This window comes from Mustela nigripes, chromosome 16, assembly GCF_022355385.1.
Source record: "Mustela nigripes isolate SB6536 chromosome 16, MUSNIG.SB6536, whole genome shotgun sequence".
Lineage (NCBI taxonomy): Eukaryota > Metazoa > Chordata > Mammalia > Carnivora > Mustelidae > Mustela > Mustela nigripes.
Genome location: NC_081572.1, coordinates 49,253,083 through 49,277,503, shown reverse-complemented (window position 1 = coordinate 49,277,503; position 24,421 = coordinate 49,253,083). Strand labels below are relative to the sequence as shown.

At 58.7% G+C, this 24,421-nt stretch overlaps 1 protein-coding gene across 1 annotated transcript in view; it reads right to left on the bottom strand.

Annotated features, from left to right (window-relative positions):
- Positions 1-667: 667 nt before the first annotated feature.
- KCNJ12 (potassium inwardly rectifying channel subfamily J member 12) overlaps positions 668-24,421 on the bottom strand; it is a 43,068-nt gene continuing 19,314 nt past the window's right edge. Inside the window, exons 2-3 of the mRNA XM_059380614.1 lie at positions 12,146-12,267; positions 668-5,921 (exon numbers count right to left, since the gene is read on the bottom strand). Coding sequence (XP_059236597.1) covers positions 4,579-5,865 — 1,287 coding nt within the window. The 5' untranslated portion in view covers positions 5,866-5,921; positions 12,146-12,267 and the 3' untranslated portion in view covers positions 668-4,578. The remainder of the gene's footprint in view (positions 5,922-12,145; positions 12,268-24,421) is intronic.

The following is a 24,421-nucleotide window of genomic DNA, read 5'->3' as shown; positions in this document are numbered from 1 at the left end:
AGATAAAATTCTCCTTTCCCCTAGATGGGCCTCGCATGTCTTCCTCCCTGCGTGTCCTCTTGTCCCTATCGGCGGCCCCTGTCTGCCCTGTGGCTTCCTCACCCCGGCCTCGCCAGGGAGAGCACCACTCCGATTCCTCCCTGTCACTGTGCAAGGCTGGAGTAGGGGTCCGCAGGCCCTCTGCCTGCCCGCCGCGGCTTTCTGTCCTGTCACCGTGGTGAGAACCAGGGCTGCTGGCGGGGGTCTCCCGCAATGGCGTCCTCGGAAAGAGCGGCCGCCCTCCCACACACAGCACACAGCCGCATGCGGACGCGTGCCCTGAATCTCAGCAGAAGGAAGTAAAAGGGGGACGTGTGGGCCCAGGGAGGACACGGAAGTGGCCAAGGTCACACAGCTGGGAAAGTATCACATCCAGCATGAGGAGGTGGGAGGGCGCACTTCAGGGCCTGTGCGGGAGAGGGTGTGCGGTCACAGGGGCCCGCGGGGGCGTGTCCCAGCTGGAAGAACTTGCTGGGGTCTGCAAGCGGGTGGGGCTCTGTCCTCTGTCCCAGGGCTCCCACCGGACCCACCCCCACCATGGCCCCCCAGGCTCTGGGTCACAGTGGGCTGACCGAGCCCAAGAACGCCAGGCAGGGATTTTCAAACACACATCTCCACACGGTGGCACTCAAAGAGATCAAAATGCATTTAATGTGGTCTAGTCTCATGGCCTATGTCTTTAGATACTGCTATGTATTGAAAATAACATGAAAATTCTCCAGTTTCACCATTTAAAATAGATTTGACATTCTATGACCTCACGCAGGGCAGACACCCCTGTGCAGGGGCCTCCTTCCCATCAGGCCCCCGCTCCCGGCCCCCAGACCCCACCAGGACCCTCAGGCAGGCAGGGACCAGGGGGCACAGCACCAGCAGGTCACGGGGGGCGGCCACCATGTCCCAAGCAGCAAGCGCAGGCGTGCACGCGGACACACCACTTCCACAGACGTTCGTGTGCACACACTCCTGGGACCCGCATGTGCTCCCACGCGCCCATGCATACAGCCCCCAGTAGGCAGGCACCAGCCCTATGCACCAAATGCACCATGTGCACCTGCGTGTTCACGGGGACACACACACATGCAGACGCCGTCTGTACGCAGAACTCAACCACACACGCAGATAGGACCTTGTGTCCACGTGCACAAAAGCCTCATGGCGGCACACACATTCCACACATTCCCGTGTGGACATAATAAGGGCACAGGGCCAGCGGGACTGCTGGGTTCAGCCGTGCCCATGGTCACAGCCGGTGTCCGTCCTGCACCCTGTGTGCCTGGCCCCATAGCCTGGAGAACAGTACACCAAACCCGCATATAAAACACACAATCACACACACGCGCCTTTGGACAAATACACAGAGAGCTATGCATGTGTGTACCTATACATACATACATACAGCATATATGTCATCAGCCCAGACTCACACACACACAGGGAGATCCTCATGGGCACACACCTGCACAGCACTCCCACAAACTGTGGGTCCACACGCTCGTGCACTCAGGAAAAGCTATAATTGCACACATACACTTGTACAGAGATGAGATGATGGCACATGTGATGCCACACGCTTGGTGCTCACATACACACACATACACACACACACACACACACACACACACACACCGCCAGCACAGCCCCTTTCCCACGTAAGCAGCTCAGGGTGTCAGGGAGGAGGGCACCAGCGGCCATGTTCTTGGCCCACTCCAACCTCCACACCTCCTGGAGCTGGCTGTCGAGAAACTTCTTGGAAATCCCAGTGCCTGGGTGGGCGAGGGAGGGAGTATATGGCTAGACACGCCTGCACAGCACACAGACCAGACATCATGTACACTCACACGCACACCCAACACACACACCCAGGTGCACAAATGCTCCCCACTCACCTGTGCTCAGCACACGCACCACACATAGCATGTGGAATACTCAGAGGGTTGGTGCTCTACACACACACACATGCATGCACACACACACTCACACATACAAAGACACACACACCCCCTCCAGCACACACTCCTCAGAAACAACGGAATCCTTGCTCTGCACACACACGGCTCCTCCCATCCACCCTCCCGTTTCAAGTGCACTAAAGAGGGAGACTATTTTGGTCTTTAGCACAAGCAATAAATAAATAAATAAATACAGGGAAGGGGAAAAAAAAAAGAGGGCAGAAGAGTTTGAAAACGCAGCATCTGCCTTTGGCGAGAGATGAAAGGCAGCTCAGGGCTGCTCTCCCGCAGGGTCTGGGGCTGAACCATCCAGCGTGGGCCTGGGAGGGGGACAGGCCTGAGAGGAGGTGCACCAAAAGCCACTGAGGTGGCAGGGGCCTCGGGGGACCCAGAGGCTCTGGGCTCTGCTCCAGATGGTAGCAGTGGAAGCCTGCCCCACCCTGCCCTGTAAGGCTCTCCTGCGGCCAGGCAGAGCAGAACACAGGCCCCTGTGCCGGCCCCAAGTGACTGGGGCCACCTCATCCCTCCCCAGTTCAGCCTGACAGTCTGGGAGGGGGCGGGCAGGTGAGCCCTCCCATATCAACTCTACCCTTGCCCCCCAGAGCTGAAATGGAGAAAGCCAGCCAGGCTCAGGGCTGGAAGCCAGGCCCTGGGCTGGGAAGGAGCTGAGACCCCTCCAGCAGATCCTGAGAGGAAAGAGCTACCTCCGCGGCCTGAAGCACCCCAGCGGGAAATGAGGCTGGGGCCTAAGGCTAGGGCAGGACGCTGGGAGTCAGGCATCCCTCAGGGCACGGACCCGGGGTGTCTATGGGTGGGAACCAATAGCTCATGCCCAGACCCTCCAAGGCCTCCGACCTCAGGCCAGGTCTCCAGCTGCCCTGGGGATGGGTAGAAGAGGAGGGGAGAGGCAAGAGCCCTCACCCCAGGCCCCTGGCCTCCCCCGGACTCCCAAGACCCACCCACCGACTTCGTGACCTTGCGGTCTGCCTCAGTTTCCCCACTTGGGCCAGGGTCCTGGGTGCCTAGCTGTCTTGGAGGGCACGGCTTGGGGTGGCCGAGGCTGGCAGGCCGGGGAGACACAAACGGGCTTTCTAATTAAGGACTTCCTTACAGGCCTGGTCATTCGAGAGGACAAAATTCTTAGCTGTCCTGGGAAGGGCCTGGCCCGCTTCATCCCCGCCAGCTGTGTCCTCTACCAAGAGCAAGCCCACGCTGGGCAGCCCGTGGCCCAGGGGCCTGCTTCCGGGCCAGCAGAGCCAATAGCTGCAAACTTCTTCCTGATGAGGCTGCCAGGATGCAAGCGCCACTCCCGGTCATCTTGGCTGACAACTGCACACCTCTTCTAAGATCATTCCTCCGCCCTTCAGCGGACAGCCTGGCTGGGACGCCCCCGCACTCACCTAGGCTGCCCCAGGTGCAGAGAGCGGGCCAAGACAGCCCGCCTCTGTAGACACACAGGCTGGTGCGGACTTCGTGGTGGAATCGGGGGCCGCTGGGAGGACCCGCAAGTCTGAGAAAAACAGAAACAACTGGGGCTGGCCCACCTGGGGTCTCTAAGGCACGACTCACACTGGGGTCCCGTGGGAATAAGGCCAATCTGCTTCCTGGGCGTCTGGGAACACGCCCTCCCTTCCCACGGAGCATCTACTCCAACATTTTCCAAGCGTCCCTCACTGCGGAAAGGGTGGAGGCTATCGGGCAGAAAAGGAGAGAAGTAAAACAGGAAAATCCGGTGGGGGTGGGGAGAGCGGACCCTCCATGGCAGGCAGGTCCCATACCCAGCCCTGAGACGCACCTCTAAGGTACAAAAGTCAAACTCAAAAAGCTCAAACTAGTTTTTTTCCCAGCCCCTACCCCCATCTCTGTGACTCTGGAAAGCTTTTATTATGATCATTAACATGGTCTTGATTTTTCCATCACAAATATCATCTAATCCGCCCATGAGCAGAAGGAACTACAGATGAGCCCCGCGCTTGCACGTGCGGACGTCGCCGCCCGGCACACTCGGCCTTCATGGAAGAGAGGCCTGTCCAGCCTTGGGGAACCTCGTGGAGCCCCCATCGAATGCCTGCATCTCGGCAGACCAATGGAATTCTCACTGTCCATTTTTATAATCCCCAGAAATTAATTTTTTTTTGTCAATCACGTGTTAATTTTTTTTTTTTTTTGTAAACAGTCTTACTCAAGCTACGGTTGAGAAAGCCAAAACCAGTGTTTCTCCCCAAGTTAAAAACCAGCGAGGTGCCCTGCAGCCTGCCAGCCTTCACCCACAGAGGCTGGATGGCCACTGAGCCACCACCAGGCAGGCCGCAGTTCTAGCCTCAGACAGAAGCCCCTGGATCCTGGCCTGGACCCCAAGAGGCTACCTCCCTGCACCTGCTCCGGCCTCTGAGGCCTGCGGCGGCCCACTTCGGTCGCCCATTCTCCCGCCAACCTTCCCAGGCCACTGCGAAGAAACATAAAACATCTAAAACGCTACTGAGTCTGCAACCGGGGCACCTGGCCCGTTCTGCTCAAACCCAGGGCCCTGGAGGGACACCGGGCCTTTCCCTGGCGGGGCGGATGCTGCACCTTGGCCCATGGTGGCTCAGATCTCTGACTCCCGTCTGTAAGGCCGCTGCTCGAGGCCGCCACCACCGGCCTGAGGTCTGTCAAAGTCATGCCGGACCTGGGGGCTGTGGCCATCCTGGTCTCCATCTGCTTCGTCTTCCTCATCGCGGCTCAGGAAAGCCAGCTCGTTCTCGTAACAGAAGGAGTTGGCACTGGGCAGCAGGAATTTGTTCTCCACCAGGTCCTTGGCGCTGCAGCGGGGTGTGGAGGGCACCTCGTAGGTCTTATGGAAGTGGGAGTAGTCGATCTTGTACTGGTTCTTCTCCTCGAAGAGGACAGGCTCGAAACGGTGGCCCCACAGGATCTCATTGGCCAGGTAGGAGCTGCGGGCCTGCGTGGTCATGGCCGTGGCCTCCACCATGCCCTCCAGGATGACCACGATTTCGAAGTCATCCGTCTCCAAGTCCTGCCGGCTGATGCCAAACAGCGGGCTGGCCTCGTCAATCTCATGCAGGATGGTGATGGGAGACACGAGGAAGATGCGATCGAGGCCCTTGTCGAAGCCAACGTCGATGTCGATCTGGTCCAGCGGGATGTACTCGCCCTCCTCGGTGACCCGCGGCTTGATGAGCTGGGCCCGCACATGCGCCTCCACGATGTGGCTCTTGCGCAGGTTGCCCACGCGCCACATGAGGCAGAGCTTGCCGTCGCGCAGGGCCACCACCGCATTGTGGCTGAACAGCAGCGTCTGCGCCCGCTTCTTGGGCCGAGCCATCTTGGCCATGATGGCGCCGATCATGAAGGAGTCGATGATGCAGCCCACGATGGACTGCGCCACCACCATGAACACGGCCACTGGGCACTCCTCCGTCACACAGCGCAGCCCGTAGCCGATGGTGGTCTGCGTCTCGATGGAGAAGAGGAAGGCTGCCATGAAGCCGTGCACCTGCATCACGCAGGGCGTGCGGCCACGGCCCTCGGCTGGCTCCAGGTCGCCGTGCGCCACGGCGATGACCCAAAAGATGACGCCGAACAGGAGCCAGGAGGCGAGGAAGGCCAGCGAGAAGATGAGCAGCATGTAGCGCCAGCGGATGTCCACGCAGGTGGTGAACATGTCAGCGAGGTAGCGCTGCGACTTCTCATCCATGTTGGCGAACTCGATGTTGCACTGGCCGTTCTTCTTGACGAAGCGGTTCCGGCACCGGCGCCGCGTGTGCACCTTGCCGTTGCCGAAGCCGTTGGCCCCTGACATGGTGACCAGGTGCAGCCCGTCCTCCTCTGATGACACGATACTGTAGGGGTTGGCCCTGCCAGCCGAGGTCATCCCGGGGATGGGGGGGCCCTGGCTCGCCCCCGGGCTGGCTCCACGGGGGGCGGCTCCTGCAACAGAGAAGACAGAGGGGCTGGCGGAACAGGCCAGCCTGGCGCAGGCTTATGCCCCTACCCGGGGCCCTTGGCCTTGGTGGGCGGCTGTCTGCGCCCTAACTCACCCCCCACCGAGCTCTCCATCTTCCCTCCTCAGCCAGCCCCTCACCCTCCTTCTCGGCTTGGAAAACAGACCTGGAGCCTCCCAGGAGCTCTGGGCAAAAGCCTTGGCTTCATCCTCAGCCCATGTGAGCGCCCCCCTACCAAAGGCTCCACTTCCAAAGTGTATTTATGATCCTACCTCTTCTCCCACCGCCGTGGCCTGAGTCCCCGTCATCACCCACCCGGACCAGCAGGGCAGCCGCCTCACCAGCCTTTGTGCTCCGGCCCCCACCCCAGTTCAGAGGCAGCGGGGGAGCCTGGCTGTCCTCTGCTCAAAGCCGGTCTCTGCTGGCACCTGCGAGGCCCGCGTGAATGGAGCTCGGGGCCCCTCAGCTCTCAGGCCCAGGCTCCTCGCTCACCGGCTGCAGCGCCCAGCCTGTGCGCTGCTCCTCAGGATGGGCCCTCACACTCTCGGCCCGGACACCCTCCCGCTGCCTTAGCTCCCTCAGTCCCTGGCCTCCGTGCCCAGGAGCAGCTTCCTGAACCCATGGGAGACTGTAACCCCTCACCCAGGTCCTCACGGTAACCCCAAAGCACTGACCTCTGACACCGTAACAGTAGTAACAGTAACCGGAAGGACAGGCCTGGGGTCTCACCCACCGATCCCACCGTGAGACCACTGGCCTCCTGAGCATCGTGAGTTTGCTGTGGTTCACTGCTGTCTCACCCCCGGGCCTCGAGCAGAGCCTGGCCTCAAGGATACCCTCCTGATGCTCGAGCCCTGTGCCCCACGGCACCCACTCTCAGCGCCCATATACCACAGCCTCCATCCATAACTAGGAGGGGGTCCACGGGTCAGTGCCCAGAGGGGTCACTGACTGACCCCATCCCAGTGGCCTTTCCCATCACTGCCTTTCTTAGCTCTAAATGACAGCATGTAGGGAACACTCAGAGTGCCACTGTCCTTGGCCCATTCAGGGGAGCACTTGGTGGGCTTGTCGCACACATACGCACACCAAGCTGTCTCAGGCATGTCCCACGGCATGACCCCTGCAGCCGGACACACTGCTCTCAGGCCCATAGCCCGTGTTCAGCTCCCAGATGGGCCGGCAGTGGCCCCTCCCCCAGGGCCTCGCCGGCTCCGGGCTAGCCTATTGGTGCCAGGCCGAGGCACCTGCAGGCCAGAGACCATGGTGCTGCCTGGCCCTGTGGGCACTGAGGCCATCTAGCCCTTAGTGTCAGGGCTGCAGGTGCTCAGGCCCTCAGCCTGGCTCAGCAGGGCTGAGCTGGAAGGAGGGGGAGAACTCTGGCCGACTGGCCTGGCCAGGATGCTGAATCGGGCATACTCCCCTCCACCACTGGGGACCCCATCCACCCCAAATCCCCACCTGATCACACCAGGAGGCCACTGTTAGACAAGGCTGGGAGCCCTCAAGTGCCCAGAAGACAATGAGGCCCCAGATAAGAAGGTCCCAGGGAAGCCATTCCAGAAGCAAAGGCAGGTGGCTGAGCACCCACCAGAAACCCAGAAACTGGAAGCGACTCAGCCAGGGGGAGGCAACACTGGGATTTAGCCCCTGTCTGTGTGGCCAGGTGCAGCCAGGGCCTCGGAGGGAGCGCAACATCTGACCTCTGCTTCAAACACCTGGGAGACAGGTGAGGGAGAAGTGCACATGAGCAGCCAGGCTGCACATCCCTCCTAGGGTCTGTCTCCGTTGCCAGATGCTTCTGAATCCCCAGAGTGGGCTCGTATGTAACACTCACGGTCCTTACGGCCCACTCCTCAAACTGCGGAGAAAGCAGGCCAGACACATTAGCAAATGGTCTTAGATTATCCTTGCAAAACCCCAAGAAGGTGGCTGCCATCATTGCTTCTGCCATGAATGGAGATTCAGAGAGGTTAACTGACTTCCCCAAAGCCACACAGCCAATAAGCAAGAGAGCCGAAATTCGAACCAATCTAGCTTATGTGAGGTCTCCTGCCGGCACGTCAGGCTCTGCGGGGGCCTCTTCTCACACTGCCACCGCCCCCCGCGGCTACTCCGCTGACCACCTCACCATAGGTCTGAGGAGCTGAGGCCTGGGACTGTGATGGTGGATGCTGCTTCTGCCTGGGCCAGGAGGCAGGGAGCCGGGGGTGGTGGGGACCCCGGGTACTGCGCCGAGAAGATGGCTTGACCCCAGATTCCTGGGCCCTCCAGGCTGAGGAGGCCAGGGCCCGGGCACTTAGATGCTGGCGGCAGGCCACTGGACCGCAGGGGGCAGGTTTATGTGGCCTGGATGCCGGGAGGGACGTCCAGCGGGTCATGGCTGCTCCAACAGGGGCTCTGAGCAGCTCGAGTCCTGCAAGGGACAGAATCAGAAGAATCAAAGGCCAGAGAGCCCAGCCTGACGCTCTGCTACCATCAGCTGGGGAGCCCCACACCTGGCCAGCTCCCAGGCCGGGATGCGAACTGCGGTGACTCCTGGTGTTTCTCCCTGGGCTGGGCACCTGGGACCCACCCAGACTGTGTCACGCAGGCTTGGGAAACCCCTCTTCTGTTGATGTTCCTTCTCAAACCACACAGAAAATCAACAGGTTCACGTTCACACTCGCTCCTTTGTTTCTCAGCTAACAACTGAGACTATGAGCAGAGTCACTGTCCAAAGTCACCAGAAACTAAGGTTTAGAGACAGAGTTGGAGCTCCAGGTATTGGTCCAGTCCTCAGCTTCCCATGGCCCCATCCTGCCATGTGTGTATATGTATGTGTGTGCGTGTACGTGTGCGTGTGTGTGTGCATGTGACGCTAGGGGTGTGGGGAGTCCCTCCCAGGCTCTTGGTGAATGCAGCTCCACAAAGAAAGATCCGGAAGAGGACCCATGAGTAAAAACCCCAGCACCACAAACTTGACAATCGTCCCAAGGACACTCCACATAGACAAACACAGGTGTGGCAAGAAGGTCATGCAGCCTTGACATCTTTAAAGACTCTATTTAAGAAATGTGGGACAACATCCCCAACCAGGAATATGTAGGCTGGTTGCCTACACTCTTGCTCAGTGATGCATACAGTTAGATCAGAAAAGAAATGTTATTAGATTTGTTTTGCTACCAGAGGCCTCAGCAAGTAAGGAGACTGGCTTCCCATTTCATAGATTGAGAACTGAGGCTGAGACCTGTCCCAGTCACAGAGCAGTTTGTGGGCTTGGATGAGACAGTAAAAGCAAGGGTTAGGATCACTGTTGGTAGATGCCCAGGTCACCCAGTGGGGACCCGAGGTGTTCTCTGGAGGGAAGCGGGAGAGAGGCCCCGGGGTGAGCTACCTTAGCTAGACGAGATGACTTCGACACTGAAGGTGGGTAGCGAGGCAAGTCCAGCAGGCAGAGAAGGGGACGGTGCAGTGCGCAGACCCAGACACCTCTGGGAGACGGAGAAGCTGTCCCCAGCCCTGTTGTCTCTTGAGCCCACTTCTCTGCCGGCCACAGATCTGTGGACACAGACAGACTCCCAGCCACCGGGGCGTTTGGAGCACAACAGGGCCAGGGCTGGGAGCTTTTAGAGAGGCACATGACCCAAAGGTGGGGCCCCGAAGTCACTGGGAGGTGCCTCCGGATGGAGTAGGACACCCCATGCCTGTCCCCTGAGGCTCTGGGCACCTCAGGTTTCGGCAACATCCGGCAGAGAAAGAGGGCAAGGCGGGGGCCCCAGTCTCAGATGTCAAGAAAGCACTAGCTACAAGAGCGGGAGGAGCTGAAGCCCCCCCGCCCAAGCCTTTCATCTGGCCGGAGTGCTTCAGAGGCAGGAGTGCACTGACCAGTGCGCACTGACCATCTCCTTGGCCCCTTCCAGGCTCTCTGCGTGCCTGGCCTGGTTCGAGGAGCCCCAGTGACCTCACTTAATCCCTGCAACAACCTTATGACTATTATCCCCATTTTCCAGATGAAGAAACTGAAGCTCAGACTGAGTCACTTGCCCGGGGTCACATGGCCCCTAAGAAGCAAGTTCCCAGTCTAGAAGGTGGAAGAGAAACCGACCCCCGTCGCCCCCAGGCCCCAGGGTCAGACCGTAAGCCTGACACTGAGTTCCCGTCTCAGTCCTTCAGGCCCCGAACCGTGTGCCGGTAAGACAGACAGACAGTCCCGAATCTCGGCACTGAAAGCAGAGGTGAGCCCCTGACAGGTGCCCCTGACCCAGGGCGCATGCTTGGAACATCATGGGATGGGGCACTCACTACCTTGTGATCAAAGCCTACAAAGAGACTGGGGCTCGACCAGGGCTCTGGGACTCTGTCACACAGGAAGTGAGAGCTGGGGCCAGGCGGGCGCAGGTAATGCACAGCCAGGGCCTAGTGCCTGCTGGTTGGGGCGGGGGGGCGGCACCAGGGAACGAGGGGGCTACCCAGGGGCCCTTGAGGAGGCGGAGGTTGGTGTGGAGCGGAGCCGGAGGGCTGGGAGCACCGTTTCATTCTCACACTGGGGAAGAAGACGACCATCTCCTTGGCCCCTTCCAGGCCAATTTCCCTTCCCCTCTCCAGAGCACAGACCGCCTTTGCCTGCAGTGCACACCACGGCCTACACACATTCAGAGTCTACTCAGTGCAGGTTTTCTGGGCCAAGCCCCACGCTGGGTGCAAGGAGAGAAATAGCCAGACTAGTAGGACAGTGGAGATGGTCACTGGTCCCCCTGCACGCCGGGCCCTCACCACCTCAGGGCCTGCCTGCTCCATTTCCAACCACTGACACTAGGCTTTTAGCCCGAAAGCTCTCTCCGGCCGCTGGCCTGCTCTCGGCTCCCACATCAGAAGGGCTAGGGAACGAGCGCTCCCAGAGCAGGCTTCCTGGAGGGGGCAGCTCCCTGCCCCCGACAAGCGTACTCTGGGTGCCTGGTCTACACCGCCTCCCCAGACCCAAGCCTCCTCTCCCAGAAGTCCCCCAGCACCACTGGCCAGTGGGGCTCCTCCTCCTCTCCCAAACCTCTGCCCTCCTCCTGTTCCCTCCTCCTCCCCCTCATTGTCCCCGTCCTGCCCCTCCCTGTCCTCTCCCCTCCCCCTCCTCCTGCCCCTTCTCATCCTTACGCTCCCCCTTTCTCCGGGTCCTCCCACCTCCTTCTCCCCCTTCTCCTGTCCCTCCTCCTAGGGTCATTTGGCAACCTGACCACTTCCCCGGTCGTCTGAGCCGAAAGCCTGGTCACCCCTCTCCTCCAGCCTCCGTCCCCACTCCCTCAGCAGGTCCTGATTGCTCAAAGCTGTCCGCCATCTAATCACCTACATCCCCCCTCCAGTCCAGGCCACGGCTGTCTGGACACACCAGCAGGCCTCTAATGGGTTATGCTGTGGTGCCCCTCTGCCCCACGTTCTCCGACCCCCAGATCATCGCTAAAGGGAATCTTCAGACTCCTCCCTTCTGTCAGGGGTCAGAGGAACTGCAGAACCTTTCCAGATCCTCCGGCCCCAGGCTCTTGCTGTCACGGCCGGAAGCCACCTTCTACCTGGTGTGAGAGTTGCCCTGGCCCAGGCCGCGTCGCTGGCCAACCTCGGGGGCCTGGAGAGGCTGGAGCAGGCCTGGCTCAGAGGAAACACTCTCCGACCAGACGAAGGGAGGAGGGAACGCGCGGCGGAGAAGCAGATGGATGAGGAACGCGATGGACCGTTGTATGAGGTGAAAGACAGGTGCACAGGTGGGCGGTCAGGGAGATGATGAAGACACGGGACTGATGGGTGGACGGGCGGATGGGTGGTAGCCAGGAAGATGGACGGGTTCGGCGGACAGAAAATAATTCAGTGACTTGGGTGGATGGCTTAGTGGCTGGATGAAGAGATGGACGGGTGGGCGGGCAGGCAGATGAGCAGACAGATGGACGGCCAGATGGATGGGTGGTGGATGGAAGGACACAGTGGTATTTGGGTGCACGGATGAGTGGCTGGGATGGTGGGTGACTGGCCGGGAAATGGGTGAATACGTGGAAGGAAAGACGGCTGGATGCGCTGGGTAGGTGAGTGCGCAGGTGGGCGGACGGCAGATGGGTGGGGGGTGTGCGGAGCTAGGCCGACAGCGGGTTACGGAGCGGCTGGAGGGGAGAGGGACAGGTAAGTAGACAGATGAGTGTCTGCTTGCCGGATGGCTAGATGGATCGATGCCCATCGGTGACCTCCATTTACCTCTTGATTCCTATCTTCTAAGTCACGGTGCTGAGCAGGCAAGCGGCTGTCTTCAAGGCTGTGTCAGCAGCAGCTGCCATTTCCCAGGCCCCAGCTGGAGAGGAATCAGTCGCTGCAGGACCCTAAAGTTAACAGAGCAAAGCCGAATTACTATAGATGGTGCTGCTCTCCTCACAATGGCTCCAAAGTCTGAGATTTCCACCTAAACCCACATTTCTGCTGCTTCCCTCGGGGTCCCGTGGGAGGTGGGACCCACACCTCTGACACCCAAACCTTCGCAGCTTGCGAGTCTGTCTATGAAACCGTTCCGAACCAGTGGAGGGCAGAACTGGATGGGTCCCCGGGGAAAATTACAGCTGCTAATTACGGAGTGCCCACTGATTGCCAGACACTGTGGTAGGTGTCGCAGGGACTTTAGCTCATGTTATCCTCACAACAACGCCACAGGGCTGGAACCATCCCTGTTCTCATTCCAGAGAGGTGGGCCGTGCAGTAATTTCCCCAAGGTCACCGAGGAACTTCGGTCCCTAACCTATGCTCCTGGGCACCACCTGCAGAGCCTTCCCAGTGCCAACCACAGGGTTCAAGCACGGATGGACAGAAGGACAGATGGATGGATGGATCATGGATAGATGAATGGATGATGGGTAGGTAGGTGGGTGTGTCTATGGCTGGATTATGGACAGATGGGTGGGTGGGTGGATTATGGGTGCGTGTGTGGGTGTGTGGTGGATTACAGATGGACAGATGGGTGGGCGGGCGTGTGGATGGCGGATGCTAGACAGACGGATGAGTAGGTGGGGAGAGGAGCAGGTGAATGCATGCATGGGTGGATGGATGCAGTGGCGTGGTGAGCGGGACAGATGAATTTACAGATGAGTGCATGGGTGCATAAATGTCTCTACGGATCGGTGCATGTTGGTAACCTGTCAGACACTTGCCTTGGGCATACACACACCCTATGTCGTCCCAGCAACCCAGAAGCCTCACTTTTCCCACTGTCAAAGAGGCCCCTGCTTTTCTCCCCACCGTGCTGTGTGGATGGGAGGGCAGTGTGGTGAGAGGGCCCTCCGTGAGCTTCCAGAGGCAGGCCCACTCACCTTCCCCCACCTCCCAGCCACCGAGGCCACAGAGCCCCACCCCTTCACAGCTGAGCTGGCTGCCGTCCACTGTCACACTGGCTTTTCTGGCTGGGATCAAGGGCACTGTGGTGAGTCACCCCCACATCATAAGCCTCCTGGGGCAGGTGACAGCGATGGGTTTAGAGGCGCACAGACCTGGGTTCAAGTCCTCTGCCGGTCACAAGCTGTGTGACCTTGGGTGGCTTACTTCTCCCTTCTGGGCCTCTGCTCACTCCATAAGGGAATGTCCTTCTGGTTCCTTTTCACCTTCCAGGCTCTTATCTCAAGACCCCCTGTCCTCAGCCCCTGCTGCCCCATCCCTCACCATTCCCTGAGCAGCAGCTGTGGGTCTGCAGGGTTCCTCTCTTAGCCCCGACACCCTGGAAGTGATGGGGAAACTGAGGCCCAGGAAGGCTCTATCATAGACCCACATCACACTGGGAATCTCCATGGCAAAGACTTGTGCCCAAATCCCTGATCTTTGCCCTTCCCCTAGAATGGGCCGACACTGTGCCTGGCCTGAGGGCCCACTCCTGTCTTCAGTTACTCCAACATTCCGTGTCACCTTGAGGGAGGGCTTCTTGTCCCGGCTGCACAGACAGGGAAATTGGGGCTCACAGAGGTTAAATCACTTGCCCTGAGTCCCCTGGAGCTGGAACTCTGAAAGAGGAACTGTCACAGGGCAATCTTTTAGGGGGAAAGATGCGAGACGGTCCATCCTGCCCCACTTTCTGTGGGCCTGTTTGGTCCTCTGGCCAGCCCCAGGCTCTCTCAGTCTTGTTTCTGATGCCCTAGTTCCCAAAAGGGCTTTCCCCAGACCCACAAACCCAATCACATGTTCTCATCTGTGAGGAGGGCAAATTAGTCCCATCCTCCAGGGAAACAGAGGCTCCGAGCAGAGAAGTGACTGGCCCAAGATCACAAAGCCACTGAGTGAGTGGCAGTTTGGAGATAGGAGCTCAGGTCTCTGGACACCCTCTCCAGTGCTCCACCTGCTGCCCTGAGAGGACCACAGCAGCCCATGATGTGAATTCAAATCTCCAAAGTTCATCCAATCTGGCACGGTCCCAGATTGGATCGGTTGGGGGGTGGGGTGCTTGCACATAACATGGGAGCAGCCCAAGCCCAGACTGGCCAGACTGGCCCTCAAACTGCCAGGCAGCGAGGGCAGGGCCTGGATGGACCCTGAAGCTTCCCCACTTCCCCCTGCCAGTGCCAGTCTGTCAGCCAAGACCAGGGCTGAAACTGCCTGGGGACAGGTCAAAGCATTTCCCCTCCCTAAAGCCCAGCTTCCTCCTCCACAAAATGGGCTGATGACACCGGCCCAGCGGATGTGCCCATGCAATTCAGTATGGTGAGGGAGGTGAGCTCTGGGCACAGGGCCTGGAACAGCAGGGCCCTGCAGGAGGCAGCTGTCACCACCCCTGATCTCAGTCCTCCCTGGGAGGGGGGGGGAGGCGGAGGGTGTCAGTGAGCCCTGATTCCCTAAGCCAAGGCCTGGATGACCCCAGCTCAAGAAGGGCCCTTCTTGAACCTCAGCCTCCTCCGTTTGCAAAAGAGGTACAGCCCACCTACCTCTGGACAGTCAGGGGAGCAAAGGGAGGCCCTGTCCCGGTGCAGACCTGGGGTAAGGGCCAGCCCCTCCAGGGTTCTCTGGAAGGTTCTCTTGCAGGCTCTGAGAGCAGACATGGAGATTCCCGAGAGGATGGAAAGGTGGCATATGTATCCCTCGCCCTCCCATGCAGTCCCATGTGACCCTCTCGAGATGCACCCCAAGAGTCCGGGAAGCAGGAGAACCAGGAGCTGGCAGAGCCTGGAGCCTGGCCACCTCCCTCCTCTGTGCCCAGCAAACGCTGCTGCCACCACTGCAGGCAACCCTCAGGCCACTCCTGCTCCACGGCCTGGTGACAGGGCTACACACTCTGATCCAGGGACAAGCTGGGCCAAATGGCCAGCAGAAGTGGACATCTGCCTTCTGAGCCCCAAGGTGAAGCCAGGGCAGGAGCTTCTGGCCCCCAGGATGGACGACAGGTCATGCCAGACACTGGGGAATGTTTTGGAGGGTATTTTTATCTTGAGAACATCCTTCTACAGCAGGTGGGGACGGGAGGGAGACAGGGTGTCCTTGGCCCCAGGCCTCTGGGTGTAGCCGAGGACAGAGGCCCCTGGGAGCTCTCTGCTAAAGTGGCCATTAGAGACCTGTCCAGAATCTCCCATCCCAGGAGCATGTGGGACCTAAAGGGTCTCGGGGCCGGTGTCTGTCCCTCTCTGGGCCTCCCTCTTACAGTCAGCCCTTCCTGAGGGCCTGCTCAGGCTGGGCTCAGCTGGGCACCAGTGACTTGGATGGACTAGCAAATGCCTGTCCTCATGGGGTGTCCTGCCAAGCAAGGGAGATAGTGAGTAAACCGGCAGTCACAACAAGGCTGGCTCAGAGCCACAGTCAGAGCCCTCGGCGCCCAGGACAGAAGGCTATCCCAGTCGGGGTGCAGGGGGCTTCCTGGAGGGAGCAACAAGAGAAAGCCCAGCCCGAGACGGACCGCAGTGCTGTCAGTAGCACCTAGAATCCCATGGGCCATGGTGCACATGGGGCTCTGCTCCTCACACACTGGGCCTTGGGCAAGGCTCTCCCCACCTCTGAGCCTCCCTGTTCCTATCTACAACCCCAGGGGCTGGCCCTTCCAAGCCCAACATTCCAGCATCCTAAAGGATTTGGGGCTGAAGAAGGTGTAGAGAGACAGACAGGGGCGTCATCATCCTACTAACAGAGAAGTCCTGTGTGGGTAGGCGCTGGGGCCAAGGAGTGACACTGACAGATGAAGAAACTGAGGACCTGAGAGGCGCCAGATACCATACTAATGACCTTGGACTTGATCCCAAGGGCAATGAAGTGTCAGAAGGAAACAAAAGTATGAGTTGGTGCAATAGCCTAGGTTCAAATCCTATCTCTGTCCCTTCCTGTGTGACCTTGGGCAAGTTATATACCCTCTCTGAGCCCATCTTCTGACTTGTAAAATGGGATTAATAGTGATATCATCTCATGGGGTTTCATCAAGTTAATGCACGGAGGTTGCCCAACTGGAAATTTCCTGGTTCCCCACTGCCTCCCATCACCACATACCTGAACCCCAACTCACTCTAGAGAGGGGGCATGGGCCGCTTGAGGGCCTGGGCTGGACCTCACTCCAGGCAGGAAGGAAGGAAGGAACAGATAGAAAGAATGGGAAGGAACCTCAGGGGGAGGTACACAGTGAGCAAAGGCACCGTGGCCTCTATTTTTCTTAAAGCTGTAATTTTTCAAGCTTCAACTTAATTGGAGTCTCAGGCATTTCCCAAGCACCCAGCATGTTCACAGGAGAGCAAAGACCTGAGATAAAGTGACAAGAACAGCCTGGCACAAGGAAGACCATGAAAGATAAGGCAGGAAAACTTACCAACATAAAAATATTGACTATGTTGTTTACCATCATCACCCATCATAAGCAAAAAAGGCAAATGAAAACATTTACTATAAAGAAGACTGGTGCACTGAATATACAAAGAAAAGGACATGATAGGAATGAACACAGTGCAAGAGGTAGGCTCTCCACTGAATATCGTATGACCCCCAGCAACTGATGACTCAAGAATGTCCATGCCTCAGAGCCTCAGCATGAGGGGGTCCCCCCCAGTGGAATGCCTTGAGCTGCCTTCCAGAACTCAGTGTAGCCTTTAAGCATGAAGGATACCTCCTCTATAAAGCCTTCCAAGATTTCTCCGGGTCCCCTGTTGCTCTTTGCCAAGACCTCCCATGTCTTGGGCCCTGGAACACAGTGCCCAGCTTTGGCTGAGTACCTGCCATTGCATCAGAGAATGTTCCACAGGCATTTCTGACAGGGGAGTAAATAGGGCACAGAGAGGAGCATGGTCATGTCCAGGGTTACCCATCTGTGAGCTGAGTCTCAGAGCCAGGTGTCTGTCTGCTCCAGCCACCACTTCCCCAATGGACCCTGCAGACCTGCCTTCCCCCATGAGGGAAAAGGCCCCACCTTGGGAGCTGCATTTCTTCATAACAGGCTGGGCACTACGCAGGGCCTGTCTAGATAAGGCTGGGCAGGATCAGAGCCTGAGCACTGGTCCCAGTCCCCCCGTGACTCCGACGCTCTGCTGGGGGACACAGAGACAGCTGTTCCTCTTCCCCTTTATTGCCTCCCCTCTTGGTAAATTCGTCTTATTTGGGGAACAGAAAATGCCCTGGGACGGCCTCACAGACCTCTGAGGGGCCTGGCATAGATGGGAGGCTGAGCTCTATGATCAGGAGTCCAGGAAAGCAGAGGGGGCTTTCTAGAAGGACCATCCCTTCACCCTAGCTCAGGCCTGGGAGCACTGCCAAGGCCCTGGGACTTCACCTCCTCACAAGAATCACACCTAACACTTACTCACTCAGCAGGCATCTACCGAGCCTCCACCGTGTGTGGACAGGGTCCATGGGGCTGAAACTCATGTGGAGCAAGACAGGCAAAAAACATGTTGCGGGGAGCAAGTGATTCCAGAGCCAAAGTGGGCACTATTCTACAGGTCTTCCAGGAAATTGTGACATTTGACTTGTGAGCGGCACGAGGAGAGATTGTGGGAACAGTGTTCCTGGAAGTGGGAACAGCAAGAAAGAAGGCCCTGAGGCTGGACTGTTGCTCCATGTGTTCAAGGAACTGGAGGGAGGTTGGGAGGGCTGGAGCTGAGTGTGTCAGAGAGAAGAGAGGAAGCGAGAGGGGACAGGACCAGCTCAAAAAGAGAGAGGACTTGGCTGGGGACACACAGATGGGGACACCCAGGCCTCTTCTTGCTCATCAGCCAGTGGCAGTAATAGCCCATGTCCCAGTAGTGGTGCTCAAAGGAAATGCTTCCCACATCCTTGCCTTGCCACATGCCAGACCCCCTGCCCAGTGCCCTCTCTTCCTCATTCTCCCACAAACTCCTATGCATCCTTCAACACCCACTTCCAAGCCCCCACCCTTGTGCTTCCCTCTGTCCTTGATCAGACCATCCTGAGTGGCAGCTACCTGTCCCTCCCAGTCTTCCCCACCAGGCCAGGGGCCCCCTGAGGCCAGAGCCTGGGTCTGAGTGCCCTGAACATGGGGGCCGGGTTCTGGAAGAGACTAAGGAGGGCAATAGGGACAAAGACTCAAAAGGCCCCTCCCAAATAGGCCACTGTGACCGAGGAGGACCCTTAAGGCCCACACCACAAGACTGCAGGCATGACGGCGGTCCACCCCAAGACCCCTTCAGTCTCAGTTCATCATGGGACCTTGCCCTGTCTGGGCCTCAGTTTCCCCATCGGCCCAATGAGAAGTTCTTCTGGGTCTTGTTCATCCTGTCTCAGGGAGAAGGCTGTGGCCTGAATGGGAGTCTCCCACCTCCTTCCCCTACTGACTGCTCACAGCACGCAGCCCCACAGGGAGAAGGGGGCCCGCAGGGAGCAGGGACCAGGCTGCCATCATCACAGCCCACTCTGAACTATGGCAAGCCCGTGGACCCGGAAACATCAGCTTTCTGCCCTGGCAGCAGGGAGGCCCCGGGACAAGCCTCAGGGTGTCGGGGGATCCTCCCACCTGCTGGGACACATCCCCACCCCGCCTCCCCAGAGCAGCCAGGCAGGTGGCACTGAGGGTGCAGCAAAGCCTGCTCCCCCACACCGTGGCCACGAAACAGAAGCAGAGACCACTGCGCAGGACACCGGGCTGGTTCCTAAGCCCTCAGGAGGGCTGCTCAGGGACACCTGAAGCCAAAAAAAGGAGCCTGGCAGGGGGTAGCGGGGAGCCGAGGAGTCTGGTGGACACTGCGGTGTGGGAAGGGGGGTGCAGGGTTGTGTGGCTCCTGCCACACCGTAGCACGTTCCGGCAGGTCCTACCCTGGGAACCAAAAATGAAATCCAGGGTTCTCTGAACTTGATGGGGAAAACCCATAAACTTCCCCTTTTCTCTCTGCAAAATGTACGGCTCCCTCGGTGACAAGCGGAGGCAGTGAAGGCCGGCAGCATGGCGCCCAGTGGGGTCAGTCCTGAGGCCCCTGCCAGCTCTCGCTGACGAAGGCGTCCCGAAGCCACGGCATGGGGATGACCGGGACACACGTGCTGATAAACAAGTCCCACGTCTGCTTCCCTTTGTGGTCCTCTGTGGGTTCCCTCATGAGTTCAGGAATATTATCCCAAGCAAGCGGACCTCAAAGCCGTCCCCAGCCAGTCGGCTCGGGCCTAGGGCCTCCTGTGTGACATAGTGACATCACCTAGGCCATCACGCTCCCTCAAACATGCGTCTGTTCCCCAGGCCTGTCTACAGCGAGCACCACCTCCAGAGATGCCCTATACAGGGTGTCCTGTGAACGGGGTGAAAAGCCCCTGCCCCCTCCCGGGGTTCATAACAGACCTTTCAGAAAAAAAGGAACAAATGACGATTCAGGCTGCACCAAGGCTGTCCAGCCGCTGGGGAATGTGCGGTCTGGCTGTGGGGAGAAAGCCAGGCCTCCACGGGGAACAGCAAACGCACAGGCCTGAGGCAAGAAGGAGCTACAGTCCGAGGGAGAAGGGTCAGCAGGGGGGAGCCAAGGTGAGACCTGAGACGGCCTGGGCGGGGCCTCAGCCTATGACCCAACTATGATGTCCCCGGTCAAACCCAGAGTTACCGGGGACTCCTTCTGGGGCCAAGCCCAGGAACACGCACCTGAGGAATTCTCTGAAACACAGAAAAGAGTACTGACAGCATCTTCTTCCATGCATTCCCTCGTCTAGTCCTGGGTGAGGTGCAGGCTCTTCTTGGGCCAGTGTCACAATGAGACTGAAGCTAGGGCTAGGAAGGGACCCAGAGCCACCCCCACAGCTGCCTTACCCCAGCTTCATCCTCACACACGCTTTTCCAGCCCCAGCACATAGGAAAGGCACCCCCACCGTGCATCAGGCAAGCCCAACACTGTGACCTAGGCTGCTTCAGTTCATGGTATCATGCCTCTTGATAGAGGCTGGAGATGAACTCAGAGAAGGTAAGCACCGTGCCCAGGGTCACATGGCTGGGGTCCACAGCAGAGGGCAGGAGAACCCAGGCCTTTCAGGGCTACAGGAACACAGACCCTGGACTTGACCACACGAGCCTGGCCCTAACGTCTCTAGGACAAACCTCAGTCTCTCCAGGTGCCTGGGGACCACCTCCTACAGTGAGCCTTCCCTGGCTGTGAGCCTCTATCTGCCCCTCCCTCAGAGCCGACTGGTGTCTGAACCCTGTTTGCCTCCTGCTGTGTGACCCTGAGCCACTGGCCCTCTCCGAGCCTGCATCCAAGAGAATAAGGTAGGTTTGGGGGCATCTATCCTGGAACAGAGGGCATGCCCAGCTGGTCTCTGGCCTGAGAGAGAACCCCAGGAAAAGCTTTCCCATGCCTGAAGCTTTTAGGTAATACCCCATGTGTGTGCCTGTCTACACTGCCAGGAACCACTGCCCACATGTCCTACCTTAGAAGAAGAACCAGGGTCCGAGAGAGACCCCAGCACAGCAAAGCCACTGGCCAGTCAGCGCCAGAGGGCCGCCTCCTCCTTGGGTGATGTATTCTGGAGAGGTCACGTGAGCCCAGGGGCCAGGCTGCGTGGCCCATAGCTGGGAGGAGGAACAAGGCTGCTTCCTACTCCCGTTCTCAGATCAGCATCTGCCAGCCAGAGGGAGATGCTGGGGGGGTGGGGGGGCTAGAGATCCCCCCACACTGGTCACGGCCCTGTCTGCTCCAGCTTGCCCTGCCTCCGTCTGGAAGACATATGGTTGTGGGATTAATCCTTGCCTCCATTTCCACACCAATCAGACAGGTCTAATTCTACAGCCTGCCTGGCACAGCTGCTGGGGACTTAACCAAGGTAGTGTGTGCCGAGTGCTCCGACCAGAGTCAGAAGGTGCTTGTGTGTGGGCACAGCCTTGCGTGGATATCAGGTCCGGGGTTTGGGTGCATACTTTTCTAGAAATGTCAGTGATCTGTAGGCACCTGACCCCCAGAAACTGATCTTGAGGGAAGGATTTAGGAACAGGAAGTTTATTTAGGAGATGATCCTGGGCGCTCGGGAAAAGCAGGAGAAGGATGGCAGCAAGTCACAGGGGTACTGCTGAGCGAGGCCCTCCTGGGACACTTAGGCTCCAGCCTGTTAGTGCCTAGAGCTCAAATCTTGGTTATCCCCCCAAAGGGCAAGCAAGTCCCCAAAGTGGTCTGTGGTGCTCCCTGGAGGCAGGGGCTGCAGTGGCCCAAGGCTCTCCACCCCGCCAAGGGGTACAGGGCCAGGGAGGTGCAGTTTAGGAGGTGTTCGTCCCCAGGAGTGCCCCTGCAGACAGCTCTGGGGACCGGAAGAAAGTTAGGCTGTGGGCAAAAGTGCGAGGGATGAAGTGGACAGCCCTGCCTGCTGGGGTCTCCTGCAGGGTTGGGCACCCCTGCTCCTTCGCGGGAAGACAGGGGTGCGTGTGAGGTCTACTGCATGTGCAGTGTGCGCACAGACATGGGCCTGTGCCTTTCCAAAGACGATGAGTGCCGATGTTTGTGCAGGGGTTGGACACCATGGCCGTAGGTCTCTGCGTGTCTGCTCTTGCACATGTGTCATATACATGTTCAAGCTTTACAAGGCGTGGCACACACGTGCATGTGTGCTCGGGGCAGGTGCACGTCCATGTACTACAGTCCCTCGCCCAGCACTGGTTGGCAGTGGCCATGGGATGGCAGCGATGGTCTGGTCACCTTGGCAACAGGGCAGGAGCTGGCTAAGCTGGGACAGCCTTCGTTCAAAGGGAGAAAAAAAAACCCCAAACCACTGAACACAAAGGGTGGGAAAAGAAAAGGAGCTGGGGGCGGGGAGGGGGCAAAGCGCAACCCCTCGAGCCCCCAGGTTCTGCTCACAGCTACCCTACCCAGCCCCTGAGGTAGCTAAGCGCTGCCAGGAGCCGAGACGCTGGTCCAAGGTCCCATATGTGGCCCAGCTTGCTGAGTATCCCCAGTGTAAGGCCCCTTCAGAAGCCTGGGACCCCCCTCAGAGGACAGCAAGTAGGGATGAGGTAGGCGCCCGGGGCCCTGACCGCCCAATATGGGGAGAGCCCACAGTCACAACCACTGAGCTCCAGCAGAGGGCGACCCAGACACCAGGCACTCTGCAAACCAGGGGACCCTGGGCCCTGCCCACGCAGAAGTCACCCTCTCCGGACAATTAGCGCACTAAATGCACACGCTGCCCCACGGCCAGGCCATTAGCCCGGATCCTGCGATGATTTATTCACGAGCTCCTATCTCCTTCTCATCCCCACGGCCTGCTCATCAGCCACACGGCCTATGCTGGGAGGGAGGACCCACTGACGCTTCCCTAGCCTTGCTCAAAAACATGGCCTGCTATAAATATTTCATCAGACCGAGCACAAGGGATGAAACCGCTGGTGATCTGCTCCCCGCAGGCCGCCGGGAGCTGGACCCCCCACGGGGGTGGCCTCCAGGAAGTGACCTCCGGCCCCGTGGCTGGCGACATCTGACGTTCCCTTCCCTCTTCCAGGGTGGCCCAGGACTGAGAGCCTGCGGCAGGACCTCTGCTCACATCACAGGGCTTTACCCTGACTGCCTTACTGTGTCCTGACTGGGCCCTACGGGACAGAGTCTACTATTAGCCTCATTTGACAGAGGAGGAAACTGAGAGATGAAGGCACTTACCTAAGGCCACACGGCCTGTCAGAGACAGGGTGGGACCTACCCATGCTGGTCAGCCCCAGAGCCCCCGAATCTCGCCTCCCAGAGTCCCAGTGCAGCCCTGTGAAGTAGGCACTCTCGTGATCCCTGCTATACAGATACGGACACCAGGGCTCAGAGAAATAAAGTGACTTGCTCAGGGCCACATAGCTGGGGATGGAAGCCAGGCAGGTGACCTTGACCAATAATGTGCTCAAGTCCATGCCCTGGTTGACTGCACCAATGGGAAGGGCCCTCAGATCACAGTGCTACCCTCTTGTCATGCCCCTGTACAGCCAGACAGGCCAGGCCTCAACAAAATCAGGCTGGGGAATTTTGGAAAACCCGTGCCCACTCCCACGGCATCCCATAACCTCCGGCTTTCCCTGAGACCCCTGGGAACAGAACTGTCTAGAACCCTAAATCCTGACAAACAGACTGGCCACCTCTTTGGGCCTCGGTGTCCTCATTTGTAAGATGGACCCTGACAGTACCTCCAGGGCCTGGGGTGAGCATGTGAAGACTCGGTTGATAGCACGAGGCCTGTGAGGCGCCTCTGTGCATTGGTGTTACTTGCAAAGCCCGAGGTAGAGAACCTGCTTGAATCCAGACTGCACGAGCTTTGAAGTGGAACTGCTCTGAGTTCAGATTCCAGCTCTGTGACTCCCTAGCTGTGTGTCTTGGGCACCTGGCTGCCTGTCTCTGAGCCCTGGTTTCCCTGTCTGCTGAGGATGTCACTCCTGCCCCATGGGACTGGGGGAACGAGGGCTGTCCAGGTGTTCCACGACTCATCTCTGACCTCAGCAAGCACTTGAGAGCCAACCAGCCCCTCACTTCCATTTCAACTCCAATATCAGGGTACCTCTGAGCAACCCCAGCCAGTATCTCCCTGCTGGGGACCCTGAGAGGCCACCACACCAGACCTGCCAGGGACCTAAGGACAGCAAGACTGTGGCCCAACTGGGGAGCAGCAGTCCCAGGCTGGCCGCAGAGGTCCAGGACCCGGAGAAGGCAGGCTTCGAGGGAGCCACACACAGGACAGTATGGGGTGCTGGACCAGCCCCAAGAGCCCGGCCCACACACCCTGCCTCACCTGAAGCCAGGCTGCCCTGCCCCCCTCTCCCTGGATCTGTCCACAGTCCCTGACTGAGCATCAGCCACGTTCAAACTGTAGCTCCAGCCCGCAGACATTTTGAGACTTGGGCAGCTAACTTTAGCACTCAGGACCTCAGTTTCTCCATCAAGGGTACTAAGAGGTGATTGCCATGATGATAAATGAGTTTGTGAACACTCAGAACCATGCCTGGCATAAAGAAATATTCTCATCACTACCACTATGATTCACAGCAGCAGCATTTCTGTGCTGGGCACTGGGGTACAGAGGGAAGAGACCCAGAGTCCAGCACCGACCACACTGTGTGTTCATGGGTTCTCTCCAGACCTGCTAGCTCCAGGGGTC